Raw genomic sequence first — 22,989 nt, forward strand, 5'->3', positions numbered from 1 at the left:
ACGAACTCGATTGATTATGGGTATCAAGAATAAGTCGATAAAGAAACACCGTGGTCCTTGACTCTATTCCATCCCCAGACTCCTACCCACGCGAAAAGCAGTGTACCCAAGCTCTCCCCATTAACAGAGAGCAATAGAGTACCGATGAAACAAGAACGCCGTAATCAAAACCTTTCCCCGACCGGTAACCCCGAACTCCATCATCGCCGCACCCTCAAAACCTCAGTTCATGCCCGCCGCTGCATACGTAGCGATCGAAGCGTAGCTACCAGTCAGAAACACCGCCGTCTCCGTAGGCGTACCTAGACTCGGCATCTCAACAGTTACCTCCCGCGCGTCAACCCATACATCACTCGTGGCGACGATGTTGGTCACCACATCACCAGTCCCACTTGCAGCCGCACCTCCACCTCCGCCTCCGGTGGGCGTAGCAGCTAAAGGACTCAACGGGTTAGCTGTCTGGCTCATGCGGCCCTTGATCGTGGTCGTTCTCGTGGCGACTGGTCCCGGGAAACAATGGATGCCGTGTTGCCCGTTCTTGCCGTTTCCGCCGCACACACATGATTGTCGTTTGTCGTGCATCTTGAGCCATGCTTTGAATGCTTTCATGGCTTCGTTGTCGGGTTTCTTCTTGTCTTGGCTGTCGGGGGAGGTGCCGTTGCCTGGAGCGTTGCTACCGTCAGGGGTCTTGTCGTTGCCTGGATTCGTGCCGTCGGTCGAGGTCTTGTCGTTACCTGGAGTTGTGCCGTTGCCTTTGGGGTTCTCCTGGATGAAGTCCTCGTACTCGTCGTCGTCTGGACCGACTTCTTCTCGGTCCCATTCCGCGTCCTCCTTGGCCTTAGCTTCTTCACTGTCGTCATCGTCATCGCGGAAGTCGCAAAGATCGTGCGCGGATTGTTCAATGCACTTGTCGTTGCCAGGATAGCAACCGTATTCGCCGTTTTGGACCGAGGAGTCGACGGTGTAGTTGAAGTGCGATTCACGGATTTCGTAAACGACGTCTACGATGCAGTACGGCCCGTTGCATGCGCCCTGCGACGTTATGTTCTTGGGCGTGTTCTTCGGGTACCGCGTCTCCTCGTGGAGGAGCTGGGTGGTAACTTGCATGATGGGCTCTCGAGTTGGTGTTGGCGCCTGCGTTGGGTCGCAACCTGGTGGTACGGATGACGAGCTTGTCGAGTTGGGATTGGTAAGCTGTGGTGGTCCCAAGTCGTGTTCTTTGTGATGATTCGGGTCGCAGTCGTGAAGCCAAGCCTTCTTCATATGCTTCGCTGGCTCTTCCTCGTCGTCAAGTTGTAACAATGCCTTCCAACTTACATCCATCCTGTCACAGTCGTGGCACTTCTTTCCGAAGCTGTCGAAGTTGTACAAGCCGCTGTCTTTGATGAACTTCTTGGTTGCTGCCATGGTCCAGTTCGTGGGCGCTTCCCACGAGGCTGCGTAGATGGGATTGATGGGATCGCAGAGGCAAGGCGCATTGTTGTGGTCCGTGCTCTTCGTGCTGGAGATAGCTTCACCCATCCAGCTGCGACATACCGCGATGTCGAACGCGTTGGGGGCGTTGCCATAGTCGTCCAGACGCTTTCTAGCGCCCGGGGGTAAAGTGGAGTTCGAGCCCGACGAGTGCGTGACGTTGGTGTCCGGACGTCCCTTGCCGTCCAGATTCACCGGCTCCAGGGCCGGCGTATCCTGCAGCCGATCGTTGTTGTTTGATGGGCAGGTGCCTGAAGCTGTGGAATTCCGTTCACGTTCCTCCTTCTCGCGTTCAGGCCAATAGACCTCTTCTCGCCAAAGAGCAGCTCGGACCACGTCACTAGCGAAGAGGCCGTGGAAACCCTCTTCACTAGTGAGGTACTCCCATCCGGGTGGACTACGATTCTTTTTGTCCTTGTAATTTGTCATTGCGTACACCCAGTACGATATATCTGGACGTTCCGGAAGACAGATCTTGTTCTCGGCTGGTCCACGATTGTCTTGGTCGCAGTCGCCGCCTTTTTTAGTCCAGGTCTCGACGATGTAGACGCCTTCCGTTTTCCACAGGGCGCTCATGATAGTCGCATACGTCCTCATGCCGACCACGAAGTCGACATAGGCTCGAAAGTCGACATTGGCGCCGTAAAAAAAGTCCTTGTCATAGAGGTCGACAATGTTGTGGCCATCGCGACTTCTGCCGCCCAACGCAAGGATTGGCATTCCGGCTCTGGCTTCGTCGATATCATTGGTATCGAGTTCGACTAGCTCTGCACGCACCGCTTCCAGAGTCTTGTCAAATCCTTTCCTGCTTTCTGTTAGGACCTCTGCTGTCGAATGTACAGTACGCGCAACTTACAAATCCTTCTTGTGGTCAATCTTCTTGACTACCTCTTTGGTCAACCCTTGCACCCCGAGGTAACCTCCGCTAGTGATGGTCCACAGCTCTACTTGATATTAGATCACTCTTTCATGTCGAAGGCCAGAACTTACTCTGCATGTTCTCGATCGTCTTATCCCTGAGGAAACCTGACGGATCGGGGGGTGGACCGCCGTTCTCCCCCTCCGGAACTCTCCTGGAATGCAGCTTCTTGGCTATTGAGCTACCTGGAATCTTGCTTTTGCTCGCCCATGACAGAGTTCGCTGCCACTTTGTACCCAACTTCTTGAACACAGCAATTTCGTTGATGTATTTGTTGATGATCTCCGGTCTGAAGTTGAAGATGTTGGCGGCTGTGGTGAATAGTTGAAAGACTGCCGTGATGATTCCGAACGCCAACTCCATAGCAGCTAGTGCCTTCTTCTTCTTCTCATCCTTCTTGATAGCCGCTTCTTGTTGTTCGTCCGCATACGTGAACATCCGGGTGAGTTGATCGATGTCTTCGAGAATATGCCGCCAATGGTCCTGGAGAGCTTCGCTGGTAATGTGGAAGGAGTGGTCGAGACCCGATACGAATTCGAGGAACAACATGGCTGCGCGTTTTTCTCCAGGCAGGAGCTTTTCTCCAATGTCTTTACAGCTTGGAGCCTAGTTATGGTGTTAATAATAGCAGAATTCGAAGTTGGAATGAAATACTCACTCTGCACATTCCCAAGCCATCACAGAGCATACTACTGGGTGGTAAGTTGGGAGCGTATCGCTTCGCCATGTAGGCAGGAAAGGTGAGTTCGTCGCTTGGAGTTTTCCATGGGTTCATCTTGAGTTGTTCGTAATGCCTGAGTTTCTCCCTCAAGAATGCTGTGTCTTCGGCTCGGTTGTTGAACCATAGGGCATAGTTGATCCTGGGAAGGTCTGGGCAGTCATTGTCCCAATCGTAGTCGCCAGTAACCCCGGTGTCATCACAATAAGGACTCGCCTTACAGTCATTTTCGGCATAGCTCCAGACTGACAGGGTTTCGTTTCCTGAAGTCGTATTTGACCACGCAACGCTTGCAGAGCCCTTGACAACATCGAAGACATGGAAGGTGGTGAGTAACCACGCGGAGAATCGCATGGTGACGATTTGTTAATTGGACAGCAAGCGTAGCATGAGCACTGTGGGTGGTCGAAGTGGTTTCTGGTGAATTTTGGCAAAGTAAAATTGATGTGGCTTCTTTTCGTCGTGTTGGAGGATACGATTTAAGACATCTGCTCAGTATCGTTGAATACCAACGCCATGTGAGATCGTTTGGACCACGGTATCTCAACACTCCAAGCAAAGATCATCACGAAGATCAATAACCAATGGTCCACCATCCCCGCACCTCGTTCAAGTGCCTGTTGTTCTTGGCCCTCTCACAGACTTGTTTGGCAACGGCAACAATGCTCAATGACTCAACAGCTCATAGACCCTTTTCGATCTAGCCGTCACTCTGGACAGAGTAGCGTGTATCAAGATACCTTGTGAAAGTTTAAACAGTTGCCTTACCAAGAGACGACGGGTATGCCCCGTAGCTTGAGATTGCTGCAATGAATCATCGCATCCCCATGCTCTCCGTCCGGTGGTCATTGCGGGTCCATTGCGAACCGTGCAAGCTTATAAACCAACCATCTGCGCACGCTCTTGGACATTTCTTATCATGAGGGAACAGTGACATAGAAACTCTGCCCCTCGGACTTCAAATGCATCATCGTGTACGTAGTCTTACAAGTTCAAATCAGCACAGTGACAGCATCGAAATCGTCAACCGCGCGACCTGCGCCTTCATTGGCGATATGGTATGTAGCTACTTGCGACTGCTCCAAGGTCATCTTCTGGCAGCTTGACCGGCCTGAAGAAAGGCCGCATCTTCAATATTGTCAACGATGTAAGGTGAAGTTCTGAAACAACCTGCATAGATATTTTGGTTGATTCTAAGACTACAGTGGCTGTGATATCCTCTCCGTTCATTTGGCTGAGGTGGACCCCCAAGTTATCGTGATTACACTGCTTCTCGTCTTCCAGAGTCTACCCCCTCATCCGAAGCAGTTCCGTTGAGGTCGTGCCATGATCTAAGTGCGATAGAAGAGAGCCCTGAAAAGTGTCCGGGGTTCAAGAAAACACTTCCGTCCGTGGTTTATTACCGCTGCAACTTTCGAGGTCAGCAAGGTCTGGCTAATGACCAAGATCGCTGGGCCTTGTGCTTGACCTCAGTGGCTGACAGGCGCGCTCAAGGCGATCATTATTAGTGGGTCTGACTGCGTAGGTCAAATGAACCCTTACAGAGATGACCAGTACATGTCAATCGGGTCCAAATTCGTGTTTGAAGGGTCTCGGAATCTCCGGATTGCGTGTGGGCACCAACCGCTATATAAGACAAACCTGGCTGGACGATGAGTGATTTCCACAACGCACAGTTCTGATTCGATCATCTACCTACTCCACCATCTCAACCATTTCCAATCCCTGAACACTTTCCTCTGTCTTCACCATCTCAGCACCATCCAACATATTCAGCATCGGCAGTCAGTTCTCGGTACTATCACTCGCCCGTGCGTTACGATGATTCTGTCCGCGTATTTGACGGTGGCCTTCGGTAGCCTTGTGGCTACCGCTGCCCTGATTCCTCATGTTCCCTCCGGCTCACCCGAGGTATGTATTGAATGCCTACCACTATGTGTTCTTCATCTAACTTTACTGCTTCAGCGACCTGTCGTCGTTACGTCTGACTTGCCTATCCCTGTCGCTCCTTCCGCTCCTGAGAAGACCGTCCGTCAAGATAGTCAAGCTGCCGAGAACAGTGCCATGGATGCCATGTACGACGATGCCATGTACGCCAACCCCGATTTCAAAGCCACTGAAGAGGACCGCCACCCTTCCCAGAAGTACAGCGAGTTCATCCTCAATGAGGACTTGAAGGGTTGCATCAGCCGGTACGGCTCTGACCCTGCCAAAATCTCTGGCCAGTCCTCAATTAGCGGAACTATCATTACCAACGTCAGATATTTCCAATGCAACCAAGCACTCATTAAATGCAACAACGACGCTTTGGAGGCCCAGGCACAATTCATTCCTGGATGGCCAGCACACCTCAACGATCCCTCGCCTGTTATGAGGACCACATCCGTCGAACGTGGCATGATCAAGTGTAACCGAATAGCTTCCAACAACCAAGATCCAGTCTGGCCTGACTCCAACATGAACAAAGAGACTTTTGAGCTTCGCGGTACAGTGGCAATGTGCAACGTGCCGCTTATTGCCTGCCTTGAGACTGTCCAGGACAAGTGGGAAGAGTTGAAAATCAAGTGGGATACGGCTTATCCTTACTGATCCACGGGTTTATCCGTTCGGTAACATCGTTTGTAACATCTTCGTTGGGGAGGCTCTCTTGGTGTAGTAAGAGAGCAGCGACGAGACTGTTTGGTCCATCTCCCATTTATTCTGTACTTGATCTGGTCTCCACATCCTTGGATTTCGTTTCACTTCCATTCATTGAATAGTTCTTGTTATTTGTAGTCAATATAACCCACGCTCATTAAAAGCCTGCTTTGTCTTGCCTGCTTGATCCATTTCGCCTACCTCGTGGTAGCACCTCGCTCAAGGAAAACCTGGACACCCTGGAGCCTACGTCAACGTTGGGTCAACCACTTTGCACAGTTTTGTCTTGATGTAGTCAGCATACCCCACGCTCATTCAAAACCAGCTTTGCCTTCGATATTTGATCCACTTTGCGTACCTTGTCGTGGCACCTCATCCTAGGAAAACCTGAACACCCTGGAGCCTACGTCAACGCCAGGATGCTAGCTTTGTCTGTTTTCATCTTGATGTAGGCTGCACGAGGGCGGATCTTCTATCTCACCCTCAAAGCTACGTTGACATCAAGTAAAATCGTCGACCCAAAAATACTGGTCCAGCTTTTTGATCTCATACGGATACGCCAACTACACTGCACAGATCGAAGTACCCGCCTTAACAAAGATCAATTACCATTACTTCATGTTAGGCAAAGACCATCTCAAGGAGGAACAAGAGTACCAGTATCGGCACATCGACACATCAACACAGGCGAATGTGGAAGCAATGTTGACGTAGTTCGCAATGTTTTCTTTCCTGACGCATGTTGGGTCGATTTCTAGGCTCTGGTATCTGATCCACCGTCTCCACCACAGGTTCTAAGTCATGACCCGCGGCCCGCTGATTGTGACGTACCTGTTGCACCTCAACGAGCAACGGTTGAACTCCACCCCTCTTTCGACCGCCAGCATCATGCCGTGACATGAAGGCTTGCGGTCATGTTGCGATATAGCTCGCCGTCCCGACCACATCAGCGTATGAACAATCCGAACAGGCCTGGAACCTACATCGACATTGTATCACCTACTTTGCATGTTTTCATGCTGATGTAGACCCCAGACTTGTTCAGTGTTTTTCCTGTACGAGGTGCGACTTTGCTTTTGCAGATCCGTCCTGCCAATCTTGGTTCAGGGGCGCCGTTTGCTTCTGCGGTCGCCTCCACTCTTCCCCTGTTGAACAACAATGCACCCCGCAAACTGACAAAAGACCAGCGAAGCTAGAAGCCTCTGAAACCGTACCTGCATTCTAAGATGGCTATGCATGCTATCCGCCGCGGGAAAGGCTTGCTTGCCTCAAGTGGGCCCCCTGAGAGGATCATGGCGATCACCCGCATTGAGGTGTCGCATCCAGAACGCCTTCATCTTGGAAGTAGGGGCTCTGCTGTTGCGCAGGGCTGACCAGGGTGTGTGGAGGTCGCGCGGGGTTGCAAAGAGATGTGCGGTTATGACGATGTGTTGAGCTGCGATGTCGGGCCGGCGACTGACTTTGGGATGCCATGAAATTCCCATGACAATAGCATGATGCGAATGCGAATCGCGACGTCTTTGTACTTGCAGTCGAGGGCCTCCTGCAACGAATGCATAATGGGTTTGTTGTGACGGGACAAGCAAGTGGCGAGGCGAGGCGAAGACATGCCATTCACATGATGCGTATTTCTGAGCACGTCAGCACTCCCGTCACGCTAGAGCCAAGGCCCACTTGCTTTTCCGTCCTCTTCTCATCGCCAACATCCTCCACCAGCTTTTCTGAGCAGCTGAGACGTCACTCCGCGTCATGCTCCATCATCTGCATCATCTTCACTTTGGAAAGAAACCCTCACAGCCCTCTGACATGTTGCCTGATGTGTCTCGGCAGAACTCAATGATCTCGCAGCGCCGCTCGGCTCCCCAGCGTAATCACCGTCCTCATTGTCGCTTATGTCGCTGACTTTGCATAACCTTGCACACAACACGAGAGTTGCTGTAGTGCGCGCATGCAGCATAATGAAGCTACCCACCTCTGACAGCTCAGGGTCTACCCGGTTCATATTAATAGACGCCATCGGACGCGCACGAAAAGCTCTGTGGCGTAAAGCCAAGTTGTGCAACATCGGTGGTTTTGGAACTGGCGCCCCGATGCTTTTGATGGCTGTGGGTGGTGTGCGAGAAGCATGTTGCATTCGCCAGACGTAATCGCCGTCTTACTGCACCGTTGCGCCTCATGGTCGTGCTGCGGATGCGACTGCGGAATATTTCTTGGTCTGTTAGATGTGTTACTGAGATGTGCTTCTTGTTTGGACTGTTCATGCGACGTTCATGCAAAGAATCGACGTCTGTCTATGACTATATTACTCTTCACCCCTATAGCTCATGTCTGTATATCTCTGCATATTGTTACCGTCTCGTTTCTTTGGACCTCTCGTACGTTCGGCTGCAAGCAACAAATCGGGCTTCAGCGCACGCACCCAATATATCCGGACTGATACCTAAGGCTTACTCTCGAGACTGGGAACATCATGGCGGCGCCTCCTCCGTCTATATCGAAGTACCGAGGGGCACGCCCCACCGCGCTCTCCTCCATCATAGGATCTATATCATCATCGCGCCCATCTACACAAGCTACACAACTTACACAATCTACACACGAGCTCCATTGGCACGCTCGCACTAACTCGGAAGAGCGCAGCTTGATCGAGGATATCCTCCAAGATCTGGCTGACAACTGCCAGACTGCGTTCGATCGAGCAACCGAGGAAGCAGGGCTAGGCACAGCCTCATATATCTCTTATAACGCACAAGGACAAGACCTCGCCAGAGATCTCGCCCAGTCACAACCATACTCGCAAAGGCGGGATTGCGCTACCTCCTACACAACTAACAACCTACGAGAAGATCTACAAGAAATCCGACCTTACCTGCGGGCAAGCACTCTAATGGCACTAGAAGGGATATTGCGGCTGAATGAAGCCAACGAGGCTAATGCAGCCGATCCAGCTTTCCGCCGCAACACAATAAGACGAGTCTCAACGTCCGAGGACGGCGATCATGTACCAGTCATAATGGACCCATACGACGACACAAATTACTCCAGTCCCACGAGCTTCAAGTTTGACGCCGAGAGCATCATGGACGGACCTCTCAGCCCTGCAATGGGCAAATACCCAGACCGAAACTACCGCAGGAGTAATCTCCGGGATGCGCATTCGATGAGCGACGAACCTTTTGATGAGCCACCGACCGTTTACGACATCGAACGACAAAGAGGAGCGCCGAAGGCGCCCTCTCCATACCCATCCACTGCGAAGACAGCGATCATAATGCTCTCGTTGTACATCTCGATCTTCCTGGTCGCTCTTGACCGAACCATCATCGGTCCAGCGATCCCCGCCATCACAAACGAGTTCAGCAGCATTGGCGATATCGGATGGTATGGCAGCGCGTACATGCTTACAGCAGCCGGCTTCATCCTGTTGTACGGTCGCATATACACTTTCTTTCCCACCAAACCAGTCTTCCTATCCGGCATCTTCTTATTCGAACTCGGAAGCATCATCTGCGGCGCTGCGCGGAACAGCAATATGCTCATCGTCGGGCGCGCTGTCGCGGGCCTGGGTAGTAGCGGTATCTTCACCGGCGCGATCCTGATCATGTTCAACACTGTGCCGCTGGCCAAGCGACCCATGCTGCAGGGTCTCTTCGGCGCATGCTTTGGCGTCGCGAGTGTGGCCGGTCCCTTGCTAGGCGGTGCGTTCACTAGCAGCAGCGCAACCTGGAGGTCAGTAACATCGTTAACAACTCACATGTGAAACGCATACTGACATTGACCAGATGGTGCTTCTACATCAACCTCCCGCTCGGCGGTTTTACTCTCCTTGTAGTGTGCTTGCTGCTGAAGTTGGATGAAAAGAAGCCGCAACTCAAGACGTGGGGAGAGACGATACGACAACTTGATCCCTTAGGCACCGCGTTGTTCCTACCGTCAATCACATGTCTTCTATTGGCGCTAGAGTGGGGCGCCGCCGACTACCCATGGACCTCACCTCGGATGGTCATACTTCTTGTCGCCTTCGCGATGCTATTGATAGCGTTCGTGCTGTGGCAATACGTCACCAGGCATACTACAGCGACTTTGCCCGCACGCATCATCTTCCAGCGTAGCGTTACGTTTGGTAGTGCATCCCAGTTCTGCGTAGGCGCGACCATGCTCACGGTCTCCATCTACGTCCCTCTCTGGTTCCAAGCCATAAAAGGTGCATCTGCGATGCAATCCGGCATCAACACCATCCCGCTCGTTCTTTCGGTTGTCTTCGGCTCGATCGTGTCTGGAGCTCTGGTACAGCGCATCGGATACTACACTCCTTTCATGATCCTTGGCTCTGGCATGATGGCCATCGGAGCTGGTCTCATCACCACTTGGGAGATGACCACCGACAACGCCATGTGGATTGGAACGCAGATCGTTGTGGGCTTCGGCGTTGGCTGCACCATGCAACATCCAAACATAGCCGTCCAGACCATACTACCAAAGGAGGATGTTCCAACCGGTACGGCAGTGCTGTCGCTGTTCCAGACACTCGGTGGCGCAGTCTTCACAGCTGTCGGTCAGAACTTGTACATTCACAAGTTTTCGTCTGGACTGGAGCAAATCGGAGGCCTAGACCCCCAAAAGATCCTAGACGCAGGAGCTACGAACCTAACGGCTGGTGTAACTCCAGCTATCAAGGCCCTGATACTAGCAGCCTACAACGACTCGCTAGCACATGGAACGTTCTTTGCGGCACTCGTCATAGCTTGCCTTGCGATACCAGCTGCTGTAGGCATGGAGTGGCGAAGCGTCAAAGCAAAGCCAGACACGTCCGTACAGCGACTCGATGAGAAGCGGGATCAAAAGCCACAGCAGCCCCGTGGTATCCTGAAAGCTCCAGCCAATGGTGCGGGTCGGCAAGAAGGAAACCAGCCGGCGGTGGCGGAGCCCGCGCCAGCTTTGAAGAAGATGTTCCGGCAAAGCGGCCAGTTTGCGTCATATCTGACAGCTACCATTAACCCCGACCTCCGTGATCAACTGGGCCCGGGGAAGCAAGTTCGCAGGTGACGAAGCTGGCTCTTCTTTCCCGGAATTAGATCTATGGATGAATGCGAGGTCCTTTAGCGTGTAATGATGATAGGGCGGATACCATATCGCATCGTATCTCTGCCATTAATGCATAATGTATTAGCCATTTGTTCTCCCTTCCCGTCTTTGTTTGCTTGAAGCTTGTCGTCTTTGGCGCTGTTTTCAAGCGTCCCACGTGTTGTGAGGGGCGAACATGCGCAAGCTTAAAAGACGTTCCTTGATTTTCGCAAGGAAGCAGACTTCGGGGCCTTTCCGATTCGCAGCTCACCAACCAGGTAATGCGTAAGCGAAGCCACCAAGCCATGTCGCTGATCATCCCACGTCCAGGACGAGCAATCAAGCAAAGCCGAGATCTAGCGAAGCTTTATTAATCATGTGCATGTTTGAGCCCCACTGTTGCGATATCATTTCTGCTTGATTGAGATGATACACAGTTGGGGTCGGTATTGTTATCAGGCTCCGACATGCATCTGCTCCGCCAACACGGGCGTGACCATCGCCGTGAAGCCGCCCTTCTCGCGGTGAAACCACACTTCGGTGGTTTTGGGGGTCGGATAGGTGCGTCATCCGGGCCAGCTCCGAAATTGCGTGTAAACCATTGGTTGTTCGTAAACCTAAAGCTTGCTGACAACCACCACCAGGTCGTACTCAGGCAGGCAGTCTGCTGTGCAATCTGTAAGAACCAACAACAAGACTAGCGACGCGCATTATATGCCAATGGCGTTGCCAGACGTCTCATCTCGCCACGCACGGTTCGCGAGCCCACGTATTCCACTCACAGCTGGCGCGAAGGTGGCCGTACAGTACGTCAGATGCTCCAACGCAATTAGTGATCCGATCTCACAAAGGACCGAATGTAATGTCGATACCGTATCGCACTTCCCACGGTTCCCCACAGCTGTCGGACGTCGTAGCATGGTCATACCACGTAGCTGGGTCGGTCTCAAGTAATGCTCAGCGTTGGGCTGGCCATCGTATAGCAGTTACGACCTTCCACACAGATGGTGAGCTGACGCTGATAAGCTCTGGCATGGTGAGAATGAGCCGCAGCTGTTCAATGCGGCTCATGTCGGACCTGCTGTTTCGGAGATCATAGAGGAGAGACGAATATGATCGACGCCGCATTTAGAGAATGGTGCATATCTGCATGGCGACGTCCATGGTGTTTTGCATAAGAGCCAATACACCGAGACACCTTGGAATCCAGTCAGTACTGGAAGGCTAATCGTCGTTACTGTTCAACCTTCACTTCTGCGATACGAGGTGCAATATCTGGCACTATGGCTTCCCAACAGGTTCACATCGTGCTCAGCGTAGCATGGCAAGACGCTGGAGACACGACACGTGCCATTGCGATGGCTATCGCGTTGCGGGATATGTGCCCGTCCAATATCAATCTGCGAATCGACTTCCTGTCTTGTGGCGCGCGGTTCGAATATCAAATCACGGACGCTGGCTTCAACATTGTCCCAGCCCAACCACGCGTGAAGGGCATCTCCGTGGCGCATGACCTCGGATGGGACTGGCCCGAGTTCTTCGGTTCGGAAGAAATCGCAAAGTCATTCATCGATGGCCAACTTGCAGCGTTCAAAGAGTTGAAGCCCGATATCGTGTTCCATGGCATGTGGGCTCCAGCGTCTATTGCTGCGCGACTCCTGGGTATCCGAACGATCAACTTCCTCCCGGTTCCGTTGCATCCCGGAGCCTTTGCCCACGGCCTGATTCGCGATCTTCCAGATATGATGCCATTGTTCACGCGGCTTCCACGACCGGTCCGACAGCGCATGGCATGGTGGGCCAGCGGCTTGATGGTGAACGCTCCAATCTTCCGACAGAAGCGCCTAGGAGCTGCTGCGGCAGCTTGCGGATGGCCAGTCACGGGCCCCATCTCCCTCTTCGATATGAACATGGCCGATCTCAATTTGGTCAACGACCACCCCATATTTCATCAAGAATATCTGCACCGCCTCCCAAAGAACATAGTCCTCACAGGTCCTTTGTACGCGCGAAACGACTCGAAGCTGGACGAGGACATATCGGCACATCTGACAAAGGGTCCTGGCCCATCGATCCTAGTTACAATGGGCAGCTCTGGAACGGAAGAGTTCTTGTTCGAAGCGATCAAGGCTCTACGATTGAGCCCTGACGACAACTGGAACGCAGTCGTGCTGGCTTCGAAATCCATCTGCGACATCGACAAGGCAATTGAGATCGCTGGCGGAGATGCGCGGCTTCTGGTGACTGATCGGTTCATCCCAGCACCGGCTGCCAATGCGCTCGCCGACCTCATCGTCACGCACGGAGGTCAAGGGACTGTCCAATGCGCCTTGGCTGCAGGAAAGCCTATTGTCGGTGTCGCGCTACAGGTCGAGCAGCAGACGAATCTGGACAACGCCATGAATGCTGGAGCAGGTATTCGCGTGCAGAAACAGTTCTGGAAAGCCAAGAACATTCGCAGCACGGTGTTGACGGTGCTCAAAGATCCTTCATATGCAGCGAGCGCGCGGACGCTAGCAGAGACGTTGAATTCCATGGACGGCGCAAGAACGGCGGCAGAGGTGATGTGGAAGTTCATTGTCGAGGAACAGACAGAGAAGGTCAAAGTTTAGGGTTGGCACGCAAGCGTGTCATGGTGTCATGATGCTGGCGCGCTAGGTTCGACGGCTGAGAACGCGACGCGTTCTGGTTGGCCAGATCGTTGTTGCTGACGCCGGTTTGTCCGAGTAGAGACATTTTCCATATCCCGGTGTAATTTAGAGGTTCAGAATTCCTCTTGTAGCAATGTAACCCGTAAGAGTGCAACGGTGACGGTCAATAACGCGTTGTGTCTCGCGTGGAAGAGAGGAGACACGTGAGAAGCGTGCCGACGCGCGCCGTGCGCTAGTGGCTTGGCAAGCTCATAGCATTTCCCAAATATGCGGCCGCCCCTGGACGCTCTTCCCATCCTCTTTTCCAGCACCATCTCGCGCACCTATACTATCGAGGCCTCGTGCATATCGTCTCTATTCATGTGCGAAGATGCATATCTTGCGAATGCTCTAATATTCAAGTTACGACCAATCCCTAAAAGGACCACGAGGGTTCTTCGCGCTGTAACAAGGCCTCGCGTGTTTCACAGAAACCTCCGCTGTTCGCTGGAGTCTCGCCATGCACACAAATTGATAGAAATCGCCTTTACATAGGCATCGGCCAACACTACTATTACACCGGTAAGCTTGGAGCATTCCTGTCATGGCGAAAGGTTTCTTTAGTGGTGTCTCGGCATCGTCGATGTAATCTCCTGCTAACAAATAACTTAATGCCAGCAAAGGCTCGTCCATCAGCCAACCGCTCCCTCGGTCTCCACCATTATTCAGAGAGCCTTTTAATGGTCGTCTCATGCCACCGCAAACGTCCGTTACGTTCCCATTTACATATCTGCAGAAGTCCGACATGAATGCCGATCTTTCTTTCCTCGCACTCCCTCGTCAACCATAGTCCCAAACCGCGTAGCGCTCTCTCATTGGACTGACATCTACATATGCAGACGTTGGAACTGAACTCATGCAACGTGAGATATCGCAGAGTACTGCACTCGAGTAGTTTCTCCAACCTGTACTTCTGCACTATTTTCGCCACGGAGTCTGCTGTTGGCTCATTGACTCTGTACTCGACTCGCGCCAACACACTTGTACACATTCCGATACCGAGGCTCTGGAGCGCTGGGAACTTGTCTATGTGACTGAGCAAAGTTCTGATGTTGTTCATGCCTCCTAATTCCAACGATCTTACGCTACCAAAAGCGTTGTTGGCTGAGAGAAAGGTGGTGAGTCGATGTATGCTGCGATAGCCTTCGACTATAACATGGGATTTACCAAGGGCTACTGATATGGAGTCGTTCCTGATCGCGCTGGATACCTGGAAAATGGATGATGGGCCGTAGCAGTAAGGTCTCGAGAGCTGGTATTCGACATTTGCATTCTTTCTGGGAATATTGGAGAATATCATATAGTGTCGTTGCGATGTACTAGCAAGCATTGCTTCGTAGACAATGTCTCTCAACTCTCTGGGAAGTTTGCCAAGATCTCCAAGCCCATTAGTGGGTGCTTCGATGGGTGCATGAGCGGTTTTGTCGTCAGACGTGAGAGCAGTGTCGATGTTACTCATGGTCTTGGTTGACTGGGGGTTTGAGAACGGTGGGTGTCGATTCGGCGTTCCCTCAATCGAATCTAACTTGTAAGCGCAGGGAGTCATACATTCACGTCAAAGTGACGAGCAGGTCAGTGCTGTTGGCTTCACTACACCTATCGCAACTACTAGGGTTGCTAAGGAAAACAAAAAGGATGGTTTGCTGCCTAAACACCATGATCGAGGTAGAAAAGCCGACCGTGCACTCCAAATTCACTCGACGAAGTATCCCTGGCGGTCTAGCCTGAGTATTAGATCTTGGCTAACACAGCTATGCAGGATAGAGACTTCGACGAAGACCCTTTCTCATCTCCATCGCCTGCCCAACATCCGATGGAACAAGCTGCGCGTACTCGATCTCGCCGAGCGCAATCCACCCCCGGCTATTCATTGCCTGCACCGCCTCCAGCGACCCCTAGCGACTCTTTCGAGGCGACCCATACCTTAGAAAGCAGCCCACTCTCTCATATGACCCCCCTACCGGCCTCTGGTCTGTGGCAATGGACAGCCCAAATGGAAGGTCGACCCACGTCTCTACCAATGTTACCGTTCACGACTCGAGGATTTCGCAACCCCGATGCGGTTCCGGCTTTCCATCGCTTTGAAATAACCGTTTCAGCAAATCTCTCCTTCGGCATTCGATTCATGTGCGACGACTACGAACATTCAGGGGTAAGCTTCGGTTTAGTTGCGCTGCAGATCCTACTCACACAGCTCACTGGTACCGACGACTTCGTGATCGGCCTGGGTCGAGCTTTGAAGGGCAAGGGCGATACTATGCCAGTGCGTTTCAAGGGCGACTCGCAACACACCTCCAACGAACTCCTGGAGCAGACTAAGGCGACCATGGGCGTGTCTAGACGGTATCTTCATGTACCAGTCAAGAACTTGTTATCCGAGTTGAATATCTCGAAGCAGACACTTCTTCATCAAGTCACCTTCGACTGGATTGCTCGTGGAAGTCCTACCTCTCCGACTACCGATATGTACTTCGAGCATGCTCAAGACCTCGTCTTAATTGTTCGCGAAGACCTCGACCGCAACCTAGTCGTGTTCGTTGGCCTGGACGAGAAGACGTATGACAAAGAACATGCTGAAGTGGTGGCGGAGCTGTACGTCCAAGCAATGACGCAAATGGTTGCTCAGAGCCAGACTACTAGTGTCATCGATATGGACCCTATCCCCCAAGAAGAGCGTGAGCAAGGTATGGCGCATGGCGCCGGACCTGAGCACCAAGTCTCCTTCAGCAGCGTCCTCGAGAAGCTTCAGGAGATCGCAGCAACCACTCCCGATCGTGTCGCTGTAAAGGACGAACAAAACCAAAAGATGACCTACGCCAACCTCATACGTCGCGCGATCGCCATGTCTTCCGATCTGAAGAAGCACGAAGTCGCTCGTGGTACTCCTGTGTGCGTGCTCGGTCCACCCACCATCGATCTTCTTTGCAGTATCGTCGCGATATGGTGCGCTGGCGCTGTCTACGTTCCGATAGATTACCGCCTGTCCGTCGATGAAAATCTTCCAATCGCTAAGAACTCTGACACTATGTTTTGCGTCGTCAGCACGCCAGATCTAGTTGACTACGCACTGAAACTCCAGCTTGGTACCGTGTTCTTCTGCGGCGACATGGTCTTCACGGAAGGTTTCGACAACATCGAGGAGCCGCTGCCAAACGATCTTGCTGTGGGACTGCATCTTCCGTCGTCCGATGGTCTGCCAAAAGGCGTCGTTTTGACACACGAGAATTTGAAGGTGCTTGTGGCTTCCACTGCCTACTACTTCGAAGACGAGAAGCCGATCGTATTGCAACACAGCAACTGGACGTCGGATATATCGCTCTTTCAGATCTCATTCGCCCTAACGTCTGGAGGCACCCTCTTCCTAGCCGCAGACTCATCTCCCGCCAATGTGACAAAAGTCATGGTGCACCAGAAGATCACCACTACTATTGCTACACCATCTGACTACTCGCTTTGGTTCCAACATCCTCGTCACATGCTCAAGGATTGCAAATCTTGGAAATTCGCGTTGAGTGGCGGAGATAACATCTCATCGAGCGTTATTCGCAATTTCACCGAGCTTCAACTTGACAACCTGGCGCTTGCAAGCTTCTACGGAGCGACCGAGACGACAATCGCTTCCTCCATGGGCTTTGTCGACTACAAGGCGTACGCGGCCAACAAGGAAGGCCAGCTCATCCCTGTGGGAACCGCGTTGCCGAACAACCACATCTGGGTAGGCGACCATCTGGGCAGACCACTTCCTGTAGCTTGGACTGGTGATATCTGGGTCGCTGGTCCGGGTGTTGGGCCATGCTACTTTGGCTCCAAGGCCGACGACCATCGTTTCCAGAAACATCCTGGAACTGGCGTGAATTGTTTTCGGACAGGAGACTGGGGTTTCATCAACGATACTGGAGTGCTATTCGTTACCTCCCGACGCTTGGATGAGTCAACCGCGCGAGTATGCGGATTTCACATCGAGCTTGGAGATGTCTCGCGGACAATTGTTGACCAGGCCAAAGGGAAAGTGGTGGAAGCAGTCGTGTTTCTTCATAGCAATGAGGAGCAGGAAGAGCCACGGATCCTGGCTGCTGTTGTCATGACCGGGACACTCAACGCTGCATCGCGCCGGTATTTACTGAAGCTGCTTCGCGGCCTCAATCTCCCCGCTTACATGCGTCCGACCCGCGCCGTGATCTGGAAGCAGCTGCCAGGCACGTCTGGAGGAAAGATTGATCGTCGCGCCGTGATGGCAACTGCGATACCAGATACCGACATCATCCGGGTCATGTAACCGATGAACTTCCTCGTTGGGTGAGTCATAAGACCTTTGGGGTTTTCTGCAAGCGTTGGATGTCATGGATGTGTGGAAGAAAGCTGTCATCTATAGATGCATGTATCTAGAAACCGCAACACCTTTGTATCATAGCCAGAGAAGCAATGTGACATGTGTTTCGATAAACGAGGGGCTAAAATGCGAAGAATATGCCCCTCCTCCCCTCCAGAGCACCCATCACCCCTCCATCTCCGCCTCACGCGACCCATTGCGGCTCGCGCCGCATATTGCATGCCGCAAAGAATGCATCCGTGACCAGAACACAGCCCGCCAGCTCACGAGCTTCTGTATGCTTCCGGTGACTTCCAACACCAAGGCAGCGTATGAGCCCAACTCCCCCACATGCCCAGCCAATCAGAACCTGCCATCTTTCGCACCGGCGGCGTCACCGTACTTTGGGCCATGCAGATGCAAAACAACTAGCTAGCGCTGCGCGGGAGCCCAAAACAACGCGTCTTCTTAAATGTTAGGATCCCCAGATTTTTCTGTCGTTTAGTAATTTTCCTGCCTTTTGGTGATTGCGTGACGTTTGCCAGTTCTGAAGATGGCGGAATTAGTTGTTGCGGGCCCGCCTGCCCCACCTCCGATGACGTTTCGCGATCGGTTGTCGCAGTTTAGGATTCTGGAGGAGAAGAGGTGCGAGCTTATTGAGGTATGCTACTGGAGGCGTCCTGTGTACCATGATGGTTTTGACGATGGTGTAGGAACTCCTAGACAAGCTTGAAAAGACAGAAGCACGCCTCGCACAATGTGAACTCGACCTCGGCTCCGAACAGAATGTCAGGCGGACACTGCAAGCGGAAATTGCAGATGTCACGCGGACGATGCAAGGGCAGCTGTCAGAGTCCAAGGCAAAAGAAGAAGCTCTAGTACAATCGCAGTCCAAACGGCCGTTCGTTATGGTGCTCATAGATGCCGATGCCGAAGGCTTCCTGGTATGTGTTGTAGTATACTTCCAGTCGTGTATCTTAGCTGACCGTCCCAGTTCCAAGACAAATACATAACACGAAAAGCTCAAGGCGGCGAAGCATTAGCAGACGAACTGAACATACGGATAAGGGAATACTTGCGGGAGCTGTACGAAGATGCCGACTCACTCGACATCATCGTCCGCATATATGCCAACTTGGAGGGTATGGCCAACTACCTTGTACGACTTGAGAAGGTTCGGAACTTGGGCCAGCTACGAGCCTTCTCGACTGGCTTCTGCGGCAGGATAACGAGCTTCGACTGGATTGACACTGGAGTTGGCAAGGAAGGCGGAGCAGGAAGAAAAGTGCGAGGTATGTATCCACGCATGCTCGAGGTGGAAGGCTGCGAAGTCGCTAACATGACGCAGAAAACTTGTCGTTCTTCGCATCGAACACGCACCTACGACACACAATAGTCGCATGCTCGCCCGTCGACCTACCCGCTTCTCTGCTCACCTCCATACCACTCGAGAAGCTGACGCTGATCGAGTCTCTCCCGCTACCTTCTTCGCTTACAACACTACCTCTGAAAACCGCCAAGTTCCCCTCTCTCTTCCCTCCTCCGCCACCCACTAAGAACGCAAAGCCCAGCCGAGAGCGCGGCCGAAACGAGCGAGGACTAAGCGAAACCGATGTGAGAAGGGGCGATAGAGACATGCGAAGAGGAGACGAGAGAGGCGGAGGTCCACAACTACAGCTCATGGAACAAGAGCATGAAGGCGGAGGCTCTACATGGCTGGTCATACAACCCGAGAGGAGTAAGAGCCAGGCTGTTAGCGGGAGGGACAGGGACAGGGACAGGAGGAGGGCTCCAAGCGAAGACGACACCAGCAGTTTGAGCATCAGCATCGGGCCAGATAATACTGTCAGTGTCGACAGCGGGAGGCGGCGGAGGTTGATGGGCTAGTCTTGGTTTAGCTTGCAGGATCTGGGATCTCTGCTGCGAGGGGAAGCTGTCACGTCGCGTACTATTTGATGAGTTTGATAGCATGGCATAGCATAGCGTAGCGGCATATATTCGTAGTGTTCATCGTACGCTGGCATAGTGGCGGGCAGTGCAGCCTGAAATCTACAGCGTCTGTCGGAAGCCTTCTTGGCCCTCCAGGATCCTCTCTCCGCGATCAGCCTGACGATTAGCTCGTGAGTAGATCCAGAAGTTCTTCAGTACGTGCAGTATGCTCAGGACTTGGGTCGCGATGACGACAGCCATGGCGGGTCTGTACAAGTCAGCTTCATACTCCCATACATCATGATGCATGGAACTCACATGTACTTCGGCGCATCCTGTTGTCGAAAGATATTCGATGCTGCGATACCTCCACAAGCTCCACCTCCGATCAACAACGCACTCGCAACACTCCTTTTCATCTGACCCACGATGTTGTTGTGCATATAGCTCAATATGCTCGGCACATTCGCGTTCGCACCACTGACGCCTAGAAAGACTCCGGCATACCGTGCGCGAGCGTTGCTGAGGAAAGCCATCATGCACACTCCCAAGACTGCCCATGCGCAGTTGAATACGATGATTGCACCGCGCATTCTATATTTGTCGGCGACCCATGCCGTACCAAACATCCAAGCTGCTGCCAGGACGTATGGCGGGAAAGACAGGATCTGACTCATGGCCACAGAGTAACCCATGTCGTTGCGCAGGATGATTGGCAGGAAGTATCCCCAACTGTACGCGACGACGTTGTTGAGAAAGTAGAGCCATGCAAACTCCCAGATCTTCCAGTCGCGGAGATGTTTAGCGATGGTTGAACGGGTAAGTTTGTCGGCGACGGCATCGCCACGGTCGCGTTGGATGCGGGCTAGAACTATGTTGGCTTCCGCATCGGTCAGAAAAGGACGTTTTGTGATGGGACTGGGTTGGCTGGCTTTATCAGGAAAGTCGATAATGGTTACGTAGCCGAGGAAGCCCAGCAACATGGTGATGGCACCCTCCTGTTATCAGTCAGCAACTGGTAGAGAGTATGAAGAGACTTCACTCACAATTGCGAAGATCCATTGCCATCCGTTTAGACCTCCTAGGCCTCTCATCTCGCTCAGTCCCCACGCCAAGATGTTTGAGAAACCACTTGCAAGGAGCGCTAGTAGGTAGAATCCACTGAATCTCTTTTGCACCTCAAATCTCACATACCAGCAACTCAACAAGAAGACGCAGCCAGGGTAGTAGCCAGCTTCGAGCACACCCAGTATAATTCGGCAACCTAGTGCTTGCGTCCAGTCATTCGTAAAGCCCATGCCGATCGTGACAGCGCCCCAGCAAACGACCAGGGAGGGTAGCCATACGGCAGGACCGAGTATTCGAATGATTATGTTGGCAGGAAACTGGAAGATGATGTAAGGAATAAAGAAAATCATGGTGAGTATGGAGTAGCGTGAGCCGATGGAGAGGCCCAAGTCCTCGTCCATGCCTGCAATACGCGCCTGAATGTGAGTCAGTATACGGCTTACAAGGACGACTGAGGATATGCAGTACATTCGGAAGGTTGACGCGGTCGATGAGTGCAAAGGCATAGATGACAGCGAGTGTTGGTAAGAGCCTGAGATCTATTTTCCGAATGATGCGATGTGTTTCCTTGTCATCTCTTTCGACAGGCGACGATGCTGGTCCCGAGGAGTCATTCGCTGGATCTACAGCGTCGTCGCTGTTTATACGGTCATGTCTAGCGCCATAGCTCTTCTCGTCAAATGAGACCTTCTGTCGTCAGCGCATCGTTTTAGGGGACACTGTGTGGACACTGACATGCTCCTTTCGCTCGGCTTCAAGATCCTTCTCCTTTAGCGACATGTTGATTTGCGGTAAGTTGACTGGAACTCCTTGCACTGAGTACGCCCCCAACACTCTTATCGCTGCATCTCCTCCGATTCTCCAACGATAGATCCCCGCCAAACGTCTCCCGAATCGCGGGGTGCAGCGCACATCTTTACTCAATCCGGCTATGACAGGTCGTTTGTTGGAGTAAGAGTTCGCTTCGCGGGCTTAGCTTCATGCATGGTTACCTACGAAATTGAGCTTCAGCAGCGGAGTGGAGGCTTGGCTGTTGAGGCATTCGGGTTAATGAAGTTCGTGAATGACGTGTGTTGACTCGACTTTGCGATGTCAGCGTCGGTAAAGGGACAAATGCAAGCTTGAACGATGCGCTCGCTTATTTGCCAGGTTCTCTGCATGGTGTCTGCACCTGTTGTAGCGATCTAATGGTTTGCGCCATAGACAAAAGCGTGCCGTCCGCTAATAGGGAGTCATAGCTGCGGTTGGCGATCGTGTGGCACGGCACCTCTGTGATGCGGCTTTCGTATCGCGATCATCGATAGAAAAGTTGCGTCATCATCAAAGGGGAGCAGAGTACATGCAGGTGGAAGGTGGAGAGCAATGCGACGTCGACGCGATTGATGATGGATGCTGACCACGTGACTTTACCCAACTAGGACTAGCTCGTCGCGAATCTTCCACGCTAAACTCCAGGCGTCCCTGGCATCGACGCCTCACTCTTCCATCATATCCGGCGATGCCCGCCTTTTCGGATGATCATATCTCAAAAGAGACGAATTGAATTCAATACACCCTTCCGTCTACATCGCCATCGCTCTTAGTACTAAGATGTTCGGATGCCGAACGTATGCGCGTCCACATGGAGCACCCACCCATCGAAGATTATCGCTACTGACTTGCTGACAACGATCGGAGCACATGTACCTGAGGACTCCGTCAACCGAAAGTTTCTTAGTGACGGTTCTATAACATCTTACGCTAGGTCTCTGGTTGCAACTCGAACGCCGCCAATACCGTACCGTATCGATGTGTTGTTCTCGATCGCTTCGACCATCTTCCCATTCCTTGTTCACGGTGCAGCTGCGAGTTTGAGGGCGAGCTTGACTCATTGCTAATGCGTCATTTCCTTTCAGAACCGAGTAAAAGACTGGTGGAAACAAGCCAAATCATGACCAACACTAACCGAGGAGATGGCACTGATTGATCAATATCCAACATCCAACATCCAATGTCGGACAAAGAGTCACCGTACACCAACGTAGCTTGAGCCAAGCTCCACGTATTCTTGTGCGCCGCGAAAGACCATGGTGCGAACCTGAATCCCCTCTCGACCCCGGAATGCCGCCTCGAACCTGATGTCAAGGGTCAATGCATCGATGGCTGCGTTTGCTTGGATCACGTGCAGCCGATGCAAACGCAC

General features: G+C 52.5%; 7 protein-coding genes across 7 annotated transcripts; 5 read left to right on the forward strand and 2 right to left on the reverse strand.

Moving 5' to 3' along the window:
- Positions 1–222: 222 nt before the first annotated feature.
- On the reverse strand, positions 223–3,464 carry J4E93_008026 (uncharacterized protein; the record flags this gene model as incomplete). The annotated part of the gene is made up of 4 exons (XM_049345929.1): positions 223–2,278; positions 2,330–2,417; positions 2,464–2,998; positions 3,051–3,464. 4 exons carry the CDS (start codon positions 3,462–3,464, stop codon positions 223–225), a joined length of 3,093 nt encoding a protein of 1,030 aa, XP_049196862.1.
- Positions 3,465–4,931: 1,467 nt separating this feature from the next.
- On the forward strand, positions 4,932–5,699 carry J4E93_008027 (uncharacterized protein; the record flags this gene model as incomplete). Its single annotated transcript, XM_049345930.1, has 2 exons — positions 4,932–5,021; positions 5,076–5,699. 2 exons carry the CDS (start codon positions 4,932–4,934, stop codon positions 5,697–5,699), a joined length of 714 nt encoding a protein of 237 aa, XP_049196863.1.
- Positions 5,700–8,634: 2,935 nt separating this feature from the next.
- J4E93_008028 (uncharacterized protein) lies at positions 8,635–10,793 on the forward strand (the record flags this gene model as incomplete). The annotated part of the gene is made up of 2 exons (XM_049345931.1): positions 8,635–9,476; positions 9,530–10,793. The coding sequence occupies 2 exons, from the start codon at positions 8,635–8,637 to the stop codon at positions 10,791–10,793; spliced, it is 2,106 nt and encodes a 701-aa protein (XP_049196864.1).
- Positions 10,794–12,094: 1,301 nt separating this feature from the next.
- On the forward strand, positions 12,095–13,423 carry J4E93_008029 (uncharacterized protein; the record flags this gene model as incomplete). Its single annotated transcript, XM_049345932.1, has 1 exon — positions 12,095–13,423. One exon carries the CDS (start codon positions 12,095–12,097, stop codon positions 13,421–13,423), a length of 1,329 nt encoding a protein of 442 aa, XP_049196865.1.
- A 2,098-nt stretch (positions 13,424–15,521) lies between these two features.
- J4E93_008030 (uncharacterized protein) lies at positions 15,522–17,777 on the forward strand (the record flags this gene model as incomplete). The annotated part of the gene is made up of 1 exon (XM_049345933.1): positions 15,522–17,777. The coding sequence occupies one exon, from the start codon at positions 15,522–15,524 to the stop codon at positions 17,775–17,777; it is 2,256 nt and encodes a 751-aa protein (XP_049196866.1).
- A 628-nt stretch (positions 17,778–18,405) lies between these two features.
- Positions 18,406–19,697, forward strand: J4E93_008031 (uncharacterized protein; the record flags this gene model as incomplete). The annotated part of the gene is made up of 4 exons (XM_049345934.1): positions 18,406–18,471; positions 18,524–18,754; positions 18,805–19,102; positions 19,159–19,697. The coding sequence occupies 4 exons, from the start codon at positions 18,406–18,408 to the stop codon at positions 19,695–19,697; spliced, it is 1,134 nt and encodes a 377-aa protein (XP_049196867.1).
- A 162-nt stretch (positions 19,698–19,859) lies between these two features.
- J4E93_008032 (uncharacterized protein) lies at positions 19,860–21,587 on the reverse strand (the record flags this gene model as incomplete). The annotated part of the gene is made up of 5 exons (XM_049345935.1): positions 19,860–20,007; positions 20,058–20,737; positions 20,786–21,223; positions 21,276–21,494; positions 21,543–21,587. The coding sequence occupies 5 exons, from the start codon at positions 21,585–21,587 to the stop codon at positions 19,860–19,862; spliced, it is 1,530 nt and encodes a 509-aa protein (XP_049196868.1).
- Positions 21,588–22,989: the final 1,402 nt, after the last annotated feature.

Source organism: Alternaria ventricosa, assembly GCF_023758065.1.
Source record: "Alternaria ventricosa strain BMP 2768 chromosome Unknown scaffold_15, whole genome shotgun sequence".
Taxonomy (NCBI): domain Eukaryota; kingdom Fungi; phylum Ascomycota; class Dothideomycetes; order Pleosporales; family Pleosporaceae; genus Alternaria; species Alternaria ventricosa.